Raw genomic sequence first — 16,489 nt, forward strand, 5'->3', positions numbered from 1 at the left:
GACACACAGCTCTAGCCTCTACCTTTCCCCTCAGCAGTTGAGTGTTACATTTCATTTCTCATGCGCAGGCTACAGGGGAAAAGCCAGTTGTTCCAATCCTTTCCTAACTTATAGGCAAATTGTTTTTCAATGTCTTGTTTTGGGATGGTTTTCTATATGCATTTGGAATATTCTATGTCAAGGCCTATTCTCTCTCTCTCTCTCTCTCTCTCTCTCTCTCTCTCTCTCTCTCTCTCTCTGCCTCACAATAATTTTGAAAAATTCTTAGTACTCATTGTTTCAAAATAGCTCTTTTTAAAAATCATGTAGCATTTTCATTACGACACTTTTGTAGGTATTGGATATTGTGTGTTTTTGAAGAACCATCTATTTTTCTTTGCATCTTAGTATTTTAGGTACCTTCTGAGGCATCCTTTCTTGCAGATTCTCTCCAGCTGTGTTGCATTTAATAAGCCCGCAAAAGGCATTCTTCATCTTGTAGCATTTCAGTCTCTAGCCTTTTCTCTTGTTTATATTGGAATGTCCACTAGTTGTCTTACATGGTCCCATGTCCTTTCATGTGACCCAACTACCTCAGCCTCCTCAGCCTCCCCAGCATCTTCAGCCTTCTCAGCATATTCATCATCAGTCCTTTAAATCCCGAGTAGGTAACTCTAAGTTCTCTGCTCTGGGGTTTGTTCTGATGCTTCTTTGGGGTGTTATCTTCAAACCGTGCTTATTTTTGTCTGGTAGTACAACTTTTTAGTTTCTATAAATAGCAAGACATTATTATGTGACGGACAAAGCCAAAATGATGACCCCCAAACTGTGATAAATAGGCCTTGGGTACTATGATTACAAGACATGTGGGAATGGGTGTTTGGTAATATCAGAACACTGGGAAAATACTGCTGAAACGTAGTTTAGAATCTTGGGAAATAGGACCTTTTGATTATATTAAGTAGCAAAATTCCCTTCCTTTAAAATAGTCTAGTGGTGATCCAGTGAGATGTATCTCAAACTGTGGCAGCTGGAACCATTCCACGTTAAGGTTGGTAGTCAATGCCTTAGCAACCCTTCTGTGGATTCCCAAAGCTCTGTTCTCCAGAGCACTTATACACACTTCGATCTCATGACCCATTCCTTCAACCACTCATGGCACCCATAGTCCTTCAGGAACCTGCTACGTCTCTTTTCTGGTTGTGATAGGAGTCATGGTAGCTGGGCAACCAGCAAGAAGAACTTGGTCTTTTTCTGTAGAGAGCTCTCTCCCTTCCTTCATGGCCATATCGAGACTATAATAAGCCATTTGAACAGAGACATGAATGTACTCACCCTCTGTCTTCAACATGTTGCTTAGTGCCCACATGCTTGACTCTTGAAAGAAAAATTGAACAGCAACCTATAATTCAACTTACTGAATACCACAAAATATTGGGGCATTGAGTAGAGAAATCAAGTAGACCCTTTGTGGTTTAGGAACCCAGGAAATTTAAGTGTTTTGAATGCGGATTGGCTGGTGTTTCACCCTGAGCTGCTCTATTGTTTTGGTATCTGTGTGTGACAAACGTCAGCGATTTGGGGGGAGTCCTGTTATCACAGTTAACCAACTCTTCCTGTGCACAGGAAACAAAGACTTCCCTGCTTGGTTTACTGATGATCTGGGGGGAATCCTGTTGTCACAGTTAATCAACTCTTCCTGTGCCCAGGAAACAAAGACTTTCCTGCTTAGCTGACTGATGAGTAGATAGCATCCAAGACAATCTCCACCATTGTCTGCTAAACCCTTGTAATTTCTTGTGGTCAACCACTTAGATAAGAGTCAGTCCCATTGTGAATCTCGTCTATCATTATAGACTATCCGTGGCTTCTCTAATGACACAGATTTGTGACATTGTCCCCAGTTCTATTTCCACAAACCTTTTCATTTTCCTTCTATGTAAGGCTGCCTCTCCATCCACTACCTGGCTTATAAACACATTCTCTTCTTAGATGTTCAAAAAAAGCACCACCTTTTCATGCCATTTAAGATTCATTGCATCTACTACAGAGCTTACTCAGAAGCCAATGTCATTGTGCTTAGAGGGCAGGATGTGTATTCTAATTACATCTCCTACTTGCGGTAAGGGCCACAGGTATGCTGCTTAATGCTTCTGAATCTCAGTAACAGTTAACATTGTAAGGAGGGGTACTAAGGGTATGCATTTCCTGGGTTTTACATAAAGATAGAGGCAAACAGCATCAAGGACACTGCATGCAAATTGCCCATCCTAGTGCCTAGTACCTGTTGCTTTGCATTCTATTCTGGTGGCTATAGTTGCTGTAGTTAAATTCGTCCTAAAGAATAGATGATGAGGTAGAAAAACTCTGGGATCGCATGGAAATTTTTTTTTTTATTCTTGATAACTCTTAGAATGATAAGGCTCAAAAATATGTGTAGTGTCATTGAGTGAAGGGTGGAAAGCGAATTAGTTAGTGAACTAAATTCTAATTCTAGATGCTTTACGTAAAAGATGAGATATGGTCCACTTGCCAATACAAGTTCCATTATGTACCATTCCTTCGGTTATGCAGTATGAAAGATTGCTCCGATCTGTGAAACTGGAAGTGTTCTTTATAACAGCTATATTGTAACTGTATGCAGAGAAGTTAGGATCATCTAAACAGCTACCCTTAAAACATTACCATTGGCATTTTAATGAAATGTTATTTTACAGCCTTACAGCTCATAGTCATATAATTAGTAATATGTGTAATCTTTATTACCAGTCTTAATCTTTTTTATATGACTGAAAAATTATTTTATGGTAGCACAATTAAAATAATGCTAAAAATGTCAGCATAACAGAATTAGACTAAAGTAACTACTACAATATTGTACCCCAAACCAGCTAATTTAAATGCAAAATACTTTCTACAGGCTATTTATCTGAGCTAATACATGGTAAGGGATTTAAGGAGTAGTTTGTGTAATGAAATAAAAGGAAAAATAAGCACTGTACAGCAATCTTTGCTATTGTTTAACATGAGGGAAAATTAAATAGGTTTATATATAGGCCACTTGAGGAAAATGTATTAAAAGCCACATCACAGCATAGTAAATATAAAGGCAACTGGCAGGCAATACTCCATTTAATAGGTTTTTATAAATACTCTATTTGCAGATTTTTAAAGGGAAGCTTGAGGTGCTTAAAGCTGTTCCTTTTAAAAATTATGGGATAATATTAACTATGACAACGAAGCGGAGCATGCCTAGATTTCTATTGTTAAATTTGTTCTTTGTCATGTTCACACCTGTATAAACGTGTTCTGATTACTCTCCCCACCACTTCCTTCCCTCCTTCTCCTCTAGCCCCTTTCTTCCCTACACATCCTGTGTGTTTCATTTTTATGTGTTTTTGTTTTGTTTTGGGACCAAGTGAGTGTAACCAGGGCCATCTGTGTGAGTGGGGATGCCCAGAATTTTAATGGTATATTTTGTAAAAGGGAATTCAAAACACATTTGTTTAGTTGGCACACAAGAATAGACATTTTTCTCAGTGAATTTTTTTTTTACCTGTTGATTCATGATGATGCATACTAATTTGTTCTCATTATTTGTTAGAGCACAGAAAAAATTCAAAATATTTACAAAGCAAAACTCTGCTCAAATAGAAGCACTAGAAAATACATAAAAGTAGAAAATAAAGTCGCTCAGGATTTTATCACTATTAAACTCTCATGCTTTAATAGTATATCTACTTCTAATTTCTGCTTCCTTATGATTTTAGATTTTATTTATAAAACTTTTATTGTACACGAGAATATATATATTATATATTTTTATATATAATATAAAATATAATATATTATATAAAGACCACTTACATTGTTGAATATGCTTTATTTACCTGTGACATTTTAAGACTTCTTTTTTAGAGACTCATGTAGTATCAATGTTTTTACATTTATCCCTCATTGTTACAAATAATAGATGATTTAAAGCCTGGCTAACATTACATTTTATTCATCAAACTTTAAGTCATGATTTAAAAGCATCAGATCATTAAAATCCGGTCATCATAGGTAAGAAGCATCAATATAATCTTAAAGAATCTGAATTATAGTATTGCTTTGCTGGAAGAAAAACGGTTTAGTACATGGTGTTGTCCGTTTCATTTATTTGTTTTTGTATCTGTAGGTCCAGGCACACTTAGAAACTTCTACGAGGCCTCAGCTTCCAAAGGCTCAGACACAGCAAGTAACTCCTTTTATGACTCTTGACCATCGGTTGTTCAACCAGACTCTCAAGAGAACACAGCCTCTAGCAGCAAGCTGCATGCCTCTGGCAGAGCATGGACCCAGGAGCCCAGACAGTGATGCTGGCTGTGCAGGAAACCCATTCACAAATCCTCTGGCTCTTGGGAAAGAAGACGGTGTTGTGGAATGGCGGGTATGTTCAATGGCTGGTTATAAAGTCTGTCATTAGTACTAGGGGTTGAAGTTAAGAATTTTGCAGTAAATACTTCAGACAAAAGTGAGACAAAAGAAATGTGTTTTTAACTAATTGATCTGTAATTATTAATCATACACGTATTAATTATACATAATAAGTTATAGCTGCTCATTTTAATACTAAATTAGCCAATTCATTTTGATACTCAACTAGTTATCAATGGGCCACTCAAAATCCTATGTATTTAGAAGATTTGATTCTAATAATAAAGGTTTAGGCTTTCTGATTAACTTGAGTTGAATTTATCAATATCTTAAATAGGCCATAGATTGGAACTGGTAGAAATTACTAAAAGAACACCGAGTTCGTTCTCTAAAAAAATGCTCATTGCAATAAATGAATTATCTTATCACGTTAAATATTTAATGAAATTATAACTCAATTTTTTACACTTGATTTTCAATATATTTTTTAAGTTTAAAGACATTCTTCTCTGCTACATACTAAATAACTGACATGAAGTTATGATGAGGTTCCAAATTAAACAAGAATGGAATGTGATTTGCTTTTACACGAATCTCCAAAAATACTGAAAAATAATGACACAAAGTAGGAAATAACCAGAACTTGGGAAAACTGCAGCACTGTCTTAAAGAAAATTCACGCTGATAATGTAGCTTTCTTCTCCTTTCCCTTGTTTTCCTCGATTGGTTTGATGGAGCTCTGTTCTCTTAACACCTGAATTATCCTTCTGCCAGCTAATGTGCTCATGAATATGCCCCGTCTAATTTTAAATTTACAGCCTCAGAGAACTCAGGCAGAGGACTCGGGCTCCCATTGTGTGACCCCAAAGAGGAGAGAAATATTCTAACAGTAAATTTTGTGTTAACTTGGAAAGTAGGAAAGAATGAAGATCCAATAGATTATTCAATGAAAAACAAAATTATCACACTGTAGGATTCTCTGAAATCCAAAACTGAATGCTGGTCCCTGTGTGTGTATTTACTTAAACATTTTAACAGTGGGTGTATATACATATAAACTTTCAGAAGTACATACATGTACATATATATCTGCATATCTACACATCTATCCCCCTTCTCTCTGTCTGTCTGTCTATCTATCTATCTATCTATCTATCTATCTATCTATCTATCTATCACCTATCTCTATCATCTATGGAACTTTCAGAAGTGGAATACAGAACCAGCTTCTCTGTTTACTTCATGAAGAACACAAACTATATCTAATAATGAGAGCTATCTGGACAATAAATATTAGAAGTACACCCAGTACAATTTATCCTTCAAGTACTTCTTCCAAAGTTTATTTTTTGTAAAGATTATCGATTTTCCACAAAATAAATCGCAATGGTAGTGAGTGAGCCAACTTATTATGAGTAAAATCTCGGAAGCAGTCTTTGGCTTATGTAGGCAGCATGGATCAGTCCTCTGGGCTTGCCGTAGAATCTTCTTTTATTCTTTAGGTCATGCCTTATCTTTGCCATTGGAGTAAGTTTATACATATACAGGAAATGTGCGGCCTGCCGGTTCTTTTAGGCAGCCCCAGTGAAGGGGAGTTGCGTAGCTTAGAAGGGGCGATCTTCTCAAGGGGTTTAACTATCTGTAGACAAGATGAGAAAGAGCTGCAGACATTTCCTGTTTCTAACTACTGCATTAGAAACTGTCTAAATGAAAGTGTCTCACAACCATCATGAATGTCAGTTTGATTAGAGATTTATTTATTAAGTAAGAGTTTTATATATGGTCTCTGACCTAAATTTGTCATATCAACATTTGACGCATGATGCCATCATTCACACACATATTATCCCCAATAGCTAGAGCATTTCTTTTGTAATTACAATTTACTAAAATCCTTATTGCTTCTTGGAGTCCATGTCTCAAAGGGGCTGTAAAGTTTGTGTGGTCTCTTACATGAAGATTGATTATTCACCCACATTCTTTTATATTGAAGGTTTTATTTGTGGTTTCAATATGCAAACTTTGTTGATTGACATAGAGTCTCACTATGTGGTTTGTATTGGATTCAAACCTCCTCCTCTCCACCTCTTCAGGGCTAGAATTACAGTATTTGCCACAAAACTAGAAGAAGAGCTGGTTTGACTTTTGTATTTTAAAACTTCCAAAATGAATGGCATGGTTCGAATTCAGGGGATGGTGGCTACTGACATTTCTTTGGTTTTATCCGTTCTTTCCTACTAAGTCTTCACTAACACAAGGGAATATTTCACTGATCCAAAGAGCAGTGACACTATCACTTGGTAGGTCTGTGAGTGTGTCCTTACATTAGATGTGATGGCTGGAATTAGAGGTAAATAAGAAAGATCTCTGGGACAGAGATAGATAATATATAAGAGAAGGACTTCACAGTGCATGCTTGTCCAGGATGAATTTGACATTCATACTTACAAGACTAACAGGAGCCCTTTTTAAGAAAATCATTCCTATCCTTTACATTGCTAATGATATCCCCCCTTCCGGGTTACCCCTACACAACCCTCATGTCTCATCTACCTTCTCCCTGCTCCCCTTTGCCTTTATGAGGGTGCTCCCCCACCTACCTACTCCTGCCCCACTGCTCCAGCATTGCCCTATACTGGGATATCTATGGATCAAGGACCTCCCCTCCCATTGATGTCAGACAAGGCCATCCTCTGCTACATATATCTGCAGCCATGTATAACCTCCCTGTACACTGTACACTCCTCTGTTGGTGGTCCAATCCCTGAGAACACTAGGTGGTCTGGCCAGCCAACATAGTTCTTGCTGTGGGGTTGGAATTCCACTCCTCCAGTCCTTCTACCAGCTCCCCCGCCAGAGTTCCAGAGCTTAGTTTGATGTTGATGGTTGGCTGTGAATGTCTGCATCTGTATTGGTCAGGTGCTGGCAGAACCTCCCAGAGAACAGCCACACCAGGTTTCTGTCAGCAAGTGCCTCATGGCAACAGCAACAGTGTCAGGGTTTGGAGTCTGCAGATAGGATGGATCCGCCGGTAGAGCAGTCCCAGGATGGCCCTTTTTCCAGTCTCTGCTCCATTTTTGTTACTGTCTTTCCTTTGAACAGGAACATTTCTGGGTTAAAAACTTTGAGATATGTGAGTAGCCCTATCCCTTGACGGGGGCCATGTCTGTTGACTAGAGATAGTCTCTAAATGATCTATTTCCTGTTCACGGCGCATTTCGGCTAAAGTCATCTCCATGGGGAACTGGGAGTCTCTGGCTTCCCTGGCGCCTGGGACTCTCCAGTTCCTCATCCCCCAAGGCTACATAGTTTTTATTCGATGTCCGGACCCTGGTATTCCTTCCTCCTAAGCTCCATATGGTCTATGGGTTGTATCATGGGCACTGCGAGCTCTTGGACTAATGTCCACTTATCAGTGAGTACAATGACTTCATTAAATTTGCAGGCAAATGGATGGAACTAGAAAATATCATCCTGAATGAGGTAAACCAGACACGAAAGAACACACATGGTATGTAACAGGAGCCCTTTATACCAGCTCTTGTTCCTTTTCACTTAGCACATCTGTATTGCTTGGTGTTTTACCATATGGGCCCAGACACAGCTCTCTAGAGTCTCACAGGTCTCCCTTGGGAACGTCCCAATAGAGTTCCTCAACCCTTGATTCAAGTTGACCAACCACCTTGCTTAGAAGAGTAGCGGGATTGGATGGCAGTTTAATATATTTGGAGGTGCTTGCTATTTCTTTATATGCCAACTACTGTTTTCTCAACTCAGCATTCCCACCTTCAGTTTATACATATTAAGGGTTCCCTAAAGGCAGTACAATGAAGAGAATTGGAGCTTGATAGTTCCTACTTTCACGTCTGTTGCTGTGATGAAATACCCCAATAAAAGGAGAGAAATGGTTGTCTTGCCCCACAATTCAAGATTACAATTCACTACTGTGGGAAAGGTCAGATGGCTGGGACTTCAAATAGCTAATCCTAACATATCAAAAGTCAGGAGGAGAAACAGAAAGTGCATACATGCTAGTGATCAGCTCTCAGTCCCCCTTCTTGTATAATCCAGGATCCAGCCTATGAAATCCTACTGCAACTAATACAATCAAAACAAAGCATTTGCAGATGTGTCCATAGCCCAGTCTGATCTAGGTAGTCCTTCATATAGGGGTGATTGCCATGTCAAATGATTACCAAAAACTATCCCAAGTGTACAGGAAAAAGAGGAATAGAAAGAGTGAAAGAGAAGCACACAGTCTTTCTAAAAAGTTTAAGTCTTAAAAAAAAAACCTTCCTCATCTACTGTTTATTTCTTGAGCAATCTTTGCAGGGAAAAGGAAGCTTTTGGTGGGAAAGAAATGAAGATGCAAATAGAGATTAGATTGAGGTTAGAACGGTGGCTCCAGAGTTCAGAAACTTAAACCTGTCTCTGCCACTCACTAGCGAGGTAATCTGGGACAAGGTGGGTGATTTCCTTTCCGTTTGATTTCCTCCTCTGTATGATGAGGATAAGTATCGAATTCACACAACCATTTATGGGCTGCTATGAAGCTCAAACGATTGAGAGCACTAGAGACCATGCCTGGCACATCTGCCGCACTATGCGAGCGTGTGGTACTGTTGCTGGCTAAGGTGTTTGTGTGTGTGCTGTTCATTGTGTCACTAGTAATAGAGATGAAGAGGATGAATGGCTTGCTTTCATATAATCTAAATTTCAACCGAAATTTCACCGCTGACCTTTGGACATCCATAAAATGTTTTAAAAGTAAAAGGATGATATAGAAGTCCCCTGTCAACATGTGAGGTCTGTGGACTTTGGCTTGAAGCACTTCAGGAGAAGCACTCGGTTGAGAAAGAAGTTGGTTTCAAAGACTGTGCCAAGGGTCCCCTGAATAGTCACCAGGGGGCCCAGGGAAGGTAATCAGAGTCAAACATGCAGGTCTCAGATGCTGTGGACTTCGATATACACATTTAAGTGTCTGAAAACTTAAACTTCTACCACTAAAGTTCTTTGTTATTTCAAACTAAAGCACCACTTTGATCATTATTTATAGCATTCCAAACGTCCTGTATCCTATTAGATGGAAATTGCTGAGCATATTATCAGTGCAGAATTAAAGTTTTTAGGGAAAAAGGAGAATGCTGAGAGAACAGTATTTCCAGACCCCAAAGGGTCAAAAGGGCCATAATTAATGATCAATTTAGCGTGTAAAACAAAGCAATTTCATTTGACTAGAAAATGGGGCTTTTTTCCTGCACTTTTGAAATAGACAGAAGACAGCAAACAAATATTGCAATATACTTTATACAAATAAATATTCATATAATATTGAGAAAGATTATAGTGTTCCACTGTTCTCTTTTCTCTTTGTGTATATCTATATATATCTATTTATATATGTGTGTGTGTTTGTTTATGTATGTATTCTATGTATGTGTGTATGTATGTATCTTTTTATCTATCTATTGATCTATCCACCTATGTATCTATATATATTAATCTAAGTGTCTATGTATCTATCAATCATCTATCATCAACATATATATCATCTATCTATCTATCTATCTATCTATCTATCTATCTATCTATCTATCTATCTATCATCTTATATTTAAATTCAAGCATCCAATTCCATATCTAATCTGCTATAGCGTTATCTAGGAACAATTTAAGTTTGACATTTCCTATTTGAAGTCTTGCTTATAATCAAATACCTTCATAAGGTCCTGATTCAGTTTTGACTCTTTCAGAATGATTAGTAAATTGAGATTCATAGACTTTACTCCCTTGTTAAAGACAGAAAATTTACTATGATAAAATATGAATTATTTCTGAGCCATTATTCAGAGGTGAACAAAAAGGAGAGAGGCTTCATCATCTTAATGTAGAAAGAATTCTGTGTCGAAGTCAGTATTAATTCCTGGAATCATATTCCAAGAAGGGATGTTACCTAATGTTTTATTTCATTACTTTACTCATTGTCTAATTATTAGTCTCAGAAATGTTATCTGTTAAAGTTTCTACATACTCTTTCCATATATCTTGAAGGATTGATTATCTGTATTTCTTGTGAGTTAAGATACTTTAGAAATTACAAGTGGGGAAATAAAAGGTTTTAATTAAACTGCTACTTTAAAGATTTCATTTGGAGAATGTGGGTGACCACATTTTGTAGGCTGAAGTCAACAATATATCAGTGAATCATTTAGATAAAGAATGGTAGGATAAATGCATGAAATTCAAGTCCTGAGAAATAGTCTGTGAAAGCATCCTTCTTTACTAATTCTAAATAGACCTTATATCGAAAGAACTATTTCTTCCTCCTTTTCTCTAGCATGCAAGACTTCAGACATTACAATTGACTTAGTATCACACAGAGAAGGTGAGATGAAATTTAACATTAGGCCGGTGGCCCCCTCTCTTTACAATAAAGTTTCTAATGAACTTAATTTGCTTTTGTTGACTTTTCAGGGAAGGCATTCAAGAGTTGCCATTTTAGCCTAACAATGATTACTGAGTGTCTACACTGAGAAATGACAAGGACCTGCCCATTTCTATGTGCTCTGGATAGATGGTCTCAGTCACAAGGAATTGGTTCCTATGTAACAGCATAGAATGCAAGGACTCCAAGTAGAAGCAGGCAATGCTCATCCCAGTCAGCCTTGCTTCACCAACCTTGAACTCTCAGGTTTCCCTCTTCCTAAGCATCCATGTGATTTTTACCCTTCCTGTTTTAAACATCCCTCACAAGCTATATATGACCTCTTGCTCTTGTCAATGTCCCCATAACTTCTAGTATTTTATTTTAAACATTCTCTGTCAGATCCCACTTTTGAAGTATATTTTCCCTAGCTTTCTCAATTTACTTGTGTTTCAGCTCATTTAGAGGTCATATCAATTGGACCAATGCTACTGTTTTCAGTGGCTATTGTTTCCCATTCACACTATTTAAAAAATCTTCTTTAACCTGTCTGTAGAGTCCAAAATATAACCCATTTTTTGAAAAGCACCATTAACTTCTTGTTTTTGTTTTTGTTTTTGTTTTAATCTGGCTAAATTTCAGTCCTGGATAAGCTCATTTACTTTGTCACATCTTTACTGAGCAGTCAAGCAGTCAAATGGGGAGCACCGTCTACACTGTACATACTGATTATGTTAAATACATCATCAAATGTCACACGAGAGTTTACAACAGGGGGACAAACCTACAACCATTTCTTAGTTAAGATTACCACTAATGGAGACTATGCAACATCTTCTCTCCTTAAACTTTCAACTTCCCCACCCATTCTCCATTTCTCTGAAATGCCCTATATTGCTTTGGAGAGAAAGCATGTGCAGTCTGGTTAGAATTTGCTCAGAAGCTTAAGTAGTTCTCTTAAACCTCCGCATCTGTTTCCTTTCTCCACCCTATTAGAATAGAAAAGTTTCTACTTCATTCTTAAATTCCCAAGAGGTTTTCCTTCTGTGAACTTCGAACCTTCTCCAGTATCATCAGTATATGCTAATCAAGAGGACTGCTCATATTAATGTCACATTAAACCAAATAGCTCTATTCAAACACATTTGCTTTCTGGCCACCATGTTATTTCAGCACACGCAGGCGCGCACACGCACACACACACACACACCCCAAAACTCACTGCCTCCACTTCCTCCCTTCCAACATCATCTGACGACCCCAATCTCTCCTCTCCAATCAAGCTCTTCTCTTCATGATTTTAAAAGGGCTCTTAACATCAATCAATTTAAAAAAATTTTTTCTGAGATGACAATATAATTCCCATGTCCTTTTTCCTCCCTCAAACTCTCAAAATGAAAAAAAAAATAACATATCAACTTAAAATCCAGTATCAAAGTCTTTATTCTCATTTGCCTTGGCTTTCAAGTCATGTTTGCCATGGTTAACCCCATCCGGAGGCATTTTCTGATGAGCGTCTTAGATTGTCTGACATTTCATCCACTTTGCTGACTCTTCTCTTACATATGGTAAAACGCTGTCTCTCGGCCCAGTCTTTACCCGTCCTTTCTCTTGTATCTGTATGCACTTTATTGATGATGCCATGCCATGCCAACTTAGAGCTTTCTTCTCTATGTTCAATTTATCTACCCTGCGGCTTGTTTATCTGCTGAGTTACCGCAGATGCTTCAAACTTGCAGTGGCTGTGCGTACTTTCTATTCCCAAGTCTATTTTGCTTGATCTGGTAAAATATCAATAACAAGAACACCGAGAATCACGTCGTTCCCGTCTTCGCTTTGCTCTCTCCCGCCTCTACAGTCTGTCGTAATTAAATTCAAGACTTGTATAATCTTAGTGCTTCTCAACACTTCCTCTCCTCAAATGACACTCAATTCAGCAGTTCATCATTAGCAGCTGGCACAGTACGTTGCACAACATGGATGTCATCCAATAAATACGGAATAATTATGTAGTAATAAATGCTAAATAAGAACTATGAATTTAGGTACAATTGTAATCGGGTTCCCAATATAATTTTTTTCTTTTATTTTTTTCCCATCTTTATTAACTTGGGTATTTCTTATTTACATTTCGATTGTTATTCCTCTTCCCGTTTTCCAGGCCAACATCCCTCTAGCCCCTCCCCCTTCCCTTCTCTAAGGGTGTTCCCCTCCCCATCCTCCCCCATTACTGCCCTCCCCCCAACAATCTCATTCACTGGGGATTCAGTCTTGGCAGGACCAAGGGTTTCCTCTTCCACTGGTGCCCTTACTAGGCAGTTCATTGCTACCTATGAGGTTGGAGGCCAGGGTCAGTCCATGTATAGTCTTTGGGTAGTGGCTTAGTCCCTGGAAGCTCTGGTTGGTTGGCATTGTTGTTTATGTGGGGTCTCGAGCCCCTTCAAGCTCTTTCAGTCCTTTCTCTGATTCCTTCAACGGGGGTCCCACTCTCAGTTCAGTAGTTTGCTGCTGGCATTCGCCTATGTATTTGCTGTATTCTCTCAGGACCAATATCATTTTTATTTATGAATACTTTTAATGGATAAAGGGCAGCAGTATTGAGGGTGGGGCCACAATAAAATGTAGGCTCTTTGCATTGACCACACATTGTGATAATGAATTTATAATAAATTTTTCATGAAGAGCTGTGTGTGATTTTCAGAAAAAGAGCCTATATGATATATATACATACATACATATATATATATACATACATACATATATATATATATATATCAGAACGATAGTGAGAGAAGCTCAGTAATGTGGTCAAACTCATTCTTCAAACAGAAGAAGTATGGCGCCACCCCTGTAAGAAACCCACGCAATAACTGTCTCATCACCATGTGTCAGCCAATCTAAAAAGGGAACTAAATCCTAGACGTGTGAGAGGGCCTGAGACACAGCTCTCTCTCTCTGCTACACTGAAGCTGGATGACTAGTTAACCTCGAAGTTTAGCTATCACGCTGTACTTTCTACCGATTGGCCTTAGTTCATTCTTTTCCTTTAGAGATATTTTTGTCGGTAGCAACTCACTGATGTTAACGTGCATAGGTATTTTTTCAGTCAGGTACCTGTAAATTCTGGTGGCATTTGGCAATGTAAGTAAACTGTTATAGTTCAAGACGATTCCGGAGACAAGGGCTGAGTAAATATTAACAAGCCCCTGTGCTTGCTTGGGACTTGAAAGGATTGCATGACATCAACGAGCAAGCTTTTGTCAGTCACAATCTAGGCCAGATTAGTCTTAAAGTCCAAGGAAGAAGCAAAGTTCACCTTAGTGCAGAAGTTTCTGTATGCCTCTCCTGGTTATTGTTTGCAAGCTTAAGGGAAAGAAATGATGAAGGAGAAAGAGAAAACCATCGCTATTGTGAAGGTTATAGACCCATCCAAGTTGAAACTGGTAAGAATGCTGTCAAATTCTCTCACTATTTGGAGATAAAACTAGATAGATTAAGTGCCAAATGTAAAATTTTTAGAGCTATAGTCATTAAAATAAGGTATGTAGACTTTAACATTAAAGTGTGTAAACTACAATTAACTGTGTGTTTTGAAAAGCTTCTTTACTTTCGAGCACCCTGAGCTATGCTAAGAAATTTTAAAGTTGAGTTTAAAAAAAAGTCTGCTAAAACTAATGCCTTATTGTGACTTTTATATCAAAAGTGAGGGTTCAGTGAATTGTTTATTTTCTACTCCTACTAACAACTCTTTTGTTAACTTAGTGCTGAAAGAATAATGAGGATATGGTGTATGTGATGTGAAACTGTGCGAATATCCAGTTTTGTGTTTTCCTTTTTGTGTGAAAGCTCGCTTGCCGAGGGAACTCCAGCTCCAGCCTCTCTCATTATTTTTATTCATGTATAATGGAACAAAAATAATAGTAACAAAATAACACAGCAGGATTTCGTGGCTCAGTGTTTGTCATTTAAGCCTTAGAGTGAGGTTTTTTAACAAATAAAATACGGTTTCCAGGCAATTGGCAGTGCAGGTCCTAAAACTGAAAAATCTGGCTCGCTGAACCTAAACGAATCAACACCCACAAGGAAGTAAAATAATCTTTCGAAAGTCTGTGTTTCATGTGTGCCTACGGTCTCCAGCCTATGGTGGCCTGTGGTGCGCCCCTTTAGAGCAGGAGTTTATCTTCTTTTACGTCCAGTTTCTCTGTCAAAGAGTCTCCTGCTCAGTTCTACCAGTTTAGATTCACAGTGAATATCCTCATAGAAAAGCAAGCGGCGAGGATCTAAACAAACACATCTATCAGCTTCCTTTGAATACTCACGTTAAATATGTGAACACACACACACACACACACACACACACACACACACACACATCACACACCAATCAGGGCTACTTTTTGCCTTTTGTTACTTCACAGAAAGTTTACTTGCAAATTTAACTTGTAACCTTCTGTAAGTTTTGGCCATGTTGTCTATTTGAAGTGAGATTATCTAGCAGATACACATAATTTTTTTTTATAAAAATGTCAGGGTTTCTGGTCCTAACGTTATTTTTAGGAACCTACTGAGTGTATAATGGGGGGTCCTATCTGTTGCTAAGTGAATATAAATGAAAGGGGTCGAAGCAAATGAGTATAAACAACATTTAAAGTTTTATTTAAAGTTTATTAGTCCTACCGTTGTGAAGAGGGGAAGAGAAAAACAAGCCCGGTTACCTCTTGGGAGCCTGTAGTATAGGGTTTGACCCCTAAGTTAAACACTGAATAGGGACTGTCTGATTTTGATACATATTGGTGGGGTGAGGTTGAGGGAACAGTGGAGAAGAAGAAAGATAAAAATATTTATGAAAGCCAAGACTGCTTCTGCAGAGTGTAGAGAATTCAGCCCTGTGTCATACAAGCCTGAATCTAGGCTATTTTTTCAACTGCTTTTTTAAAAGGTGGCATCTGCCACTAGCTAGGAGCTCCCAGTATGGGCGAGCTGGGTGGCCTGTTAGTCCCTAGCATGTGTGTCCAGCTCCCTGGTGCTGCTATTCCTAGTCAATACCACCACTCTTGCCTTTTTTCACATGGATTTTGGAAATCAAGCTTGTGTCTTCGCACTTACAGGGCACTGAGCCCTTTCTCCCTTTCAACCTCTATTACATTTATAGGTGTATTATTTTTATACCATTACCTATTTCAGAGATGTAATTGTTTTATATTTAGAATAATAATTATACGCTATAAGACTGTTTTAATGGTGACTTAAGATGTTATTTGAGTTATTATACTTGGCATTTAATAAGTTATTGACTATGGTATAATGTATGTTATTATGTTGTGTTGTATTGTCCTCTGAAAAATTCCCTATCTACATAGAAACAATTCATTGTAATTACCACCATCATCCACACTGGAGTGTGAAATACAATATTGAAAACCCAGTATAAGTATACATGATAATAACAAGGCTTTAAAAATTCAGGGGTAGTGGAGAATAAGATTGAATCAGTAAAAGAGAAGCCATAAAGATATTTTGAGTTTGTGTTCTATAAATGAGTTAGGTTCTTGAGATAGATCTTAAGGGTATTTTAAATATCTTTGGTATGAGAAGGAAAGTGGGAGTTTATTAGAAAAGTTGTAGATACACTAGATGACTCTGGGAATGCATCATTTAGGTACAGGG

The 16,489-nt window shown here is 38.0% G+C and overlaps 1 protein-coding gene across 2 annotated transcripts in view; it reads left to right on the forward strand.

The window, feature by feature from the left end:
• Window positions 1-16,489, forward strand: part of Tfec (transcription factor EC) — a 65,362-nt gene that overhangs the window by 26,498 nt on the left and 22,375 nt on the right. The window contains exon 2 of one of the 2 annotated variants that reach the window (XM_032905269.1): window positions 4,160-4,411. In XM_032905269.1, coding sequence (XP_032761160.1) covers window positions 4,232-4,411 — 180 coding nt within the window. In that variant the 5' untranslated portion in view covers window positions 4,160-4,231. Of the gene's footprint in view, window positions 1-4,159; window positions 4,412-14,199; window positions 14,266-16,489 lie in introns of those variants that run through there. The other variant, XM_032905270.1, reaches the window with a different exon arrangement.

This window comes from Rattus rattus, chromosome 6 (assembly GCF_011064425.1).
Source record: "Rattus rattus isolate New Zealand chromosome 6, Rrattus_CSIRO_v1, whole genome shotgun sequence".
Classification (NCBI taxonomy): Eukaryota; Metazoa; Chordata; class Mammalia; order Rodentia; family Muridae; genus Rattus; species Rattus rattus.